Raw genomic sequence first — 4,710 nt, 5'->3', positions numbered from 1 at the left:
TCATTTAAAATAGGAAAGAACCTCCCCGAAGAGTTGTGTACCAAAAGAGGTTTCAAGCCAGGAGACAGCCGCTTTACAAAACACTGATACTACCCGTGCTGATGTATGGTTCCGAAACCTGGGTACTTGCGCAAGCAGATAAGGCAGTGATTTGCGTGTTTGGGAGAAAAATTCTTCGAAAGATCTACGGACCAATCTGCGTTGACGGTGAATATCGACGTCGCGGTGAATATCGACGTCTGATATACAACGACATCAATATAGTTAAACGTATCGAGATGCAGCGATTGCGTTTGCTAGTCCATATCATAAGAATGAGCGATGATGAACCCGCTAAAAGGCGTATAAATTCAAGCCAAAGGATACATGGTGCAAACAAATGGATGAAGAGATGACAAGGCGCGGTATTCCAGAAAGCGAAGCACTAAACAGAGAGAATTGGAAATCTTTTCTTAGTTCGGTCTATGGAATAAATGTTCTGCAATGGGCCAGCTAAGTAAGTAAATAAGTCAATTATATATCCATATTTTAGCTAATACTTTCTGAAAATGTCCATCTTCTTGCCAAAATTTTAGCGTCCTATCTCTATATTTGTGGATGCTAGAGTGATTATAACAGACGGCCGAGCATACATAGATTGACTAAAAATGTTGCCCTGATCTAGAGTTTATATACTTTATAGGGTCTCCGAAGAATATTTCGATGTGTTACAAACAATGTTAAGTTATACCCTCCATATTTAGGTGGAGGTGGAAATTCGTAGCTATCATGAAACTAAACATTCAGATAATTTGCACCCTATTGGAAGCGCTAAACAAAGGCCGAAAGTTTGTCAAAACATACTAATAATAGTGTTTCCTCGAATTTAAATGTTAGGTCCACCCCTAAGTGCACCTTATTATACCCTTCACCATATTGTGAAGGGTATAACTAAATTTGTCAATCCGTTTGTAAAACATCGAAATATTCATCGGAGTTCCTATAAAGTACGAGTATGTATATTTTTGATCGGTATAACCATGTCCGTCCCTTCGTCTGTTGTAATCAAGATACAGCTCGCAATATTTAAGATAGAATCTTTGTACACAGTACAGATGTTTCTATTACTCCTTGGATGTTTGGTATTGCAAATGGGTTATATCGGTCCACGCTTTGATATAGCCCCCATAGAACGGTACCACCCGATTTTCGGTATTTTGAAGGTTTCTAGCTTCATCATCACACCGGAGTTGCTGAAAGTTGGTACTTAGTCTTCGTTCGGGGTATAAAACTTTCCCCCACAAATTTGTCGGTATATGTCCACGCCTTCATATAGCCCCCATTAAACAGTACCTCCCGATATTCTGTATTTGGTAGGTTGCGGCCACAATAATCCACAGAAATGGCTAAAATTTGGTATTAAGTCTTCATTTGGGGTATAAAACTTTTCCCCAGAATTTTGTCAGTATAGGTCCATGCCTTCATATAAACCCCATAGAATGGTACCTCCGCATTTCCGGTATTTTGAAGTTTTTTGGCATCAATGTTCCACCGAAATTGTTGAAATTTGGTATTAAGTGTTCATTTGAGGCATAATATTTCCATATGAAATTTGTCGGAAGAGGTCCACGCCTTCTCCCGCGTCTCCCGATTTTCGGTATTTTGAAGGATGTGGCCTCAATATTCCTCCAAAATTTTTGAAATTTGGTACTCCCAGAATTTTTTTGGTATTGGTCAACGCCTTCATATAGTCCCCATAGAACAGTACCTCCGGATTTCCGGTATTTTGAAGGTTGTGACCACAATAATCCATCGAAATGGCTGAAAATTGGGGGTATTCAACTTTCCACACCAAACTTGTCGCTATAGGCCCAAGCCTTCATATAGCCCCATAGAACGGTAAATCCCTATTTTCGATATTTTGAAGGTTTTGGCCTCAATATTCCACTGAAATGGCTGAAATTTGGCATTTAGTCTTCATTGCGGGTACAAAACTATCCACCTGAAATTGTTGGGTATAGGTCCACGCCTTCATATTGCCCTTATAGAACTGTACATTCCGATTTTCGTGATTTTGAAGCTTTGTGGCCTTCAAAATACCGAAAATCAGCCACCGAAATGGCTGAAATTTGGTATTTAGTCTACGTTCGTCGGTATAGGCTTACGTTTCGATATAACCCCCATAGAACGGTACCTTCCGATTTTCGTTATTCTGAGGATTGTAAGAACAATATCCCACAGCAATGGCTGAAATTTGTTATTTAGTCTTCCATGGGGTTATAAAATAGTCCAGAAGAGAGTTATCACTATAGGTCCACGTCTTCCTATAGCTCCCATAGAAGCGTACCTCTTATTTTCGGTATTTTGAATGTTTAGCCACATTATCTTACCGAAATATCGGAAGTTTGGTATTTAGTCTTCTTTCAGTCTAAAAACTTTCAGCTAGAAATTTGTCGGTATAGGTCTAAGTTTGGTATAGACCCCATAGAATGGAAGAAGAAGAAGAGTTTAGATATTTTGAAATTGCTGAAATTTGGTATTTCCGCCAGAAATTTGTCGGCATAGATCGACGTTTTGATATTGCCACCTTGAAACGGTGCATCCCGAATTTCGGTTTTTGAAGGTTGGCCACATTATTTTACCGAACATGGTAAAATTTGGTATTTAGTCTCCTAAATAAACAAAACGAAACTAATTGTTCCATTTTACTTCAATACATCTCGTGGTGGAGGGTACAACAAGTTCGGCCCGGCCGAACTTAACGCCGTTCTTACTTGTTTTTTATTGTCTTCTATTTTTTTATTGTCACGCAAGTAATACACCAATATACTCATGAATCTTAAGCGGTAAAATCCTCAAATGAAATTCCTTTAGCCGAGAGTTTGTCCAATATCCAAGAACGCAAATACGACACGCTTGCATATACCCCGGGAACATTTTCTTCTCCACAACCAACGCCAAAAGCCACAATGCCTGCCTGGTAGAAACGATCTGCAGTTCCAGGAACGGGACAAACCAGTGGAGATCCACCATCGCCTTTACATGTGTCTTTACCTTTCTCTCCACCAGCACAAATAAAACTTTCATGCAAATTATAACGTAATCCTAAGCGTGTTTGTCGCAGGTTTGCTTGACATGTGGCATGTGGTACAATTGGTAAGTCGACTTTCTTTAAAATCGCCTGATATTGAGCATTTCCATCGAAACTATCTTTACCCCAGCCGGTTGCATAGCATCGACTGTAATCAAAGTTGACATTTGATTCTGGCAAACAGATGGGACGAATATTTTCTTGCAGTTCGAACGGATCGGAAAGTATAAGCAGAGCCACATCATTGTGAAGAGCTCCCCTATTGAAACGTTCATGTCTAATGATTTCTTGAACCCTTCTGTCGGCGTGGGGCAAAATTTCATTGGTGTCATGGGTGTCCCATTCACCAGCACGTACAACGAGTTCATTGGCTTCGCGATTAATAACACAATGGGCAGCAGTTAAGACCACATTTTTAGCTATCAACGAACCACCACAGTGGTATTCCAAAATAATTTCGTTTCCGACATCCATGCTGCGTACAATGGCCACCATCCAAGGGAATTCACCGAATTCGGCTTCATTATTATTGGCACCGCTAATTTTATAACCAATGCCGTACTTGTTGCGCCAACCGCAACCTTGATGTATCACAGAGGGTATAGCAGGTATTACGGGTTCTGTTCTCTAAACAAACAAAGAAAAAATAATGTATTTTTAATAGCACTAGTTGGGAAGGATGACACCGCGCCTTACCTTTTTGTGAATATCACAACACAGCTCATTATATCTACATATAGAATCATCTATTCGAATATTAATTAGACCACTGCCGTCGGTATTTATAGCACCATCGGCGCAAAGATGCTGTGGCACACACTCCTTATCAAGACCACACGATTTGTAGGTAACGTTTCCCACATTGGGTGATTCCGTAACAGGCGTAGGTGTTGTAGTATTTTTTCGGAATGTGTTGTTTATTATTTCTTCTATAGTCATTCCCTGGCTATGAATGCGTTTGGTCAAATACACCAAGACCAACAACAAAATTGTCACTTTAAGTATCATGCTTTCAAATGTCTTCTGTAACTAAATGCAAAACCTGAATTTAATTTGTATTTATAGCAACCTCAAGACTTGAAATGAACTGATAATAAAAGCTGCCCAGAAAAAAATTTCCCACATCTGAACGCCGAGAAAACTATGTGGGGTTTTACGCTTCTGATAAGCCGCATAGAATAGTCATCAAGTGAACGCTGTTATCAATGGGAAATTCTAATTGTATAATAATATATGTACATATGTATGTAATTGCTGCAGTCATTGCAGTTCGTGGACAGATATGTACTGGATGCTTGATGGAATTTTTAAATAAATTAATCAATGCTCAAACATATGCATTGGAGTGTACAAGTAAAAAACCGGCATTATGAGATACTGCAGTGCAATAATGACAATTTAAGTCAATAAACAGTGGACCCTCGCAAAAACTATATAATCAAATTTATTTGTAACTTATTACACAAAAATCAATAAAAAGTATTAGACGATTTTGCCGAGTTTTAACCTATGATTATATAGAAGTGAAACAAAAACACCCCTGTAGGAAATGTCAATAGCGAATCTATACTGACTTACTACTGACTTACTTAAAGGGTGGCAGATGAGGGTAGATGAATTTTTTTATCGTAAACTAGAGA

At 38.9% G+C, this 4,710-nt stretch overlaps 1 protein-coding gene across 1 annotated transcript; it reads right to left on the bottom strand.

The window, feature by feature from the left end:
- Nucleotides 1-2,756: 2,756 nt before the first annotated feature.
- Nucleotides 2,757-4,165, bottom strand: LOC141405738 (phenoloxidase-activating factor 2-like). The gene is made up of 2 exons (XM_073990408.1): nucleotides 3,767-4,165; nucleotides 2,757-3,697 (listed from the first exon to the last, which is right to left on the bottom strand). Exons 1-2 carry the CDS (start codon nucleotides 4,076-4,078, stop codon nucleotides 2,819-2,821), a joined length of 1,191 nt encoding a protein of 396 aa, XP_073846509.1. The 5' UTR covers nucleotides 4,079-4,165; the 3' UTR covers nucleotides 2,757-2,818.
- Between the last annotated feature and the right edge of the window lie 545 nt (nucleotides 4,166-4,710).

Source organism: Musca autumnalis, unplaced genomic scaffold, assembly GCF_047663935.1.
Source record: "Musca autumnalis isolate F117 unplaced genomic scaffold, ASM4766393v1 scaffold_5, whole genome shotgun sequence".
In the NCBI taxonomy this organism is placed as follows: Eukaryota; Metazoa; Arthropoda; class Insecta; order Diptera; family Muscidae; genus Musca; species Musca autumnalis.
The sequence above is the reverse complement of the archived record's forward strand: the minus strand, read 5'-3'. Positions and strand labels throughout refer to the sequence as shown.

What these genes read in the sequence shown, in the direction of transcription:
- LOC141405738 (XM_073990408.1), bottom strand. Translation starts at nt 4,078, where the DNA reads ATGATACTTAAAGTGACAATTTTGTTGTTGGTCTTGGTGTATTTGACC. An exon ending in GTTGTGATATTCACAAAAAG is followed by an intron (nt 3,698 to 3,766) that starts GTAAGGCGCGGT and finishes TTGTTTGTTTAG; the next exon opens with AGAACAGAACCCGTAATACC.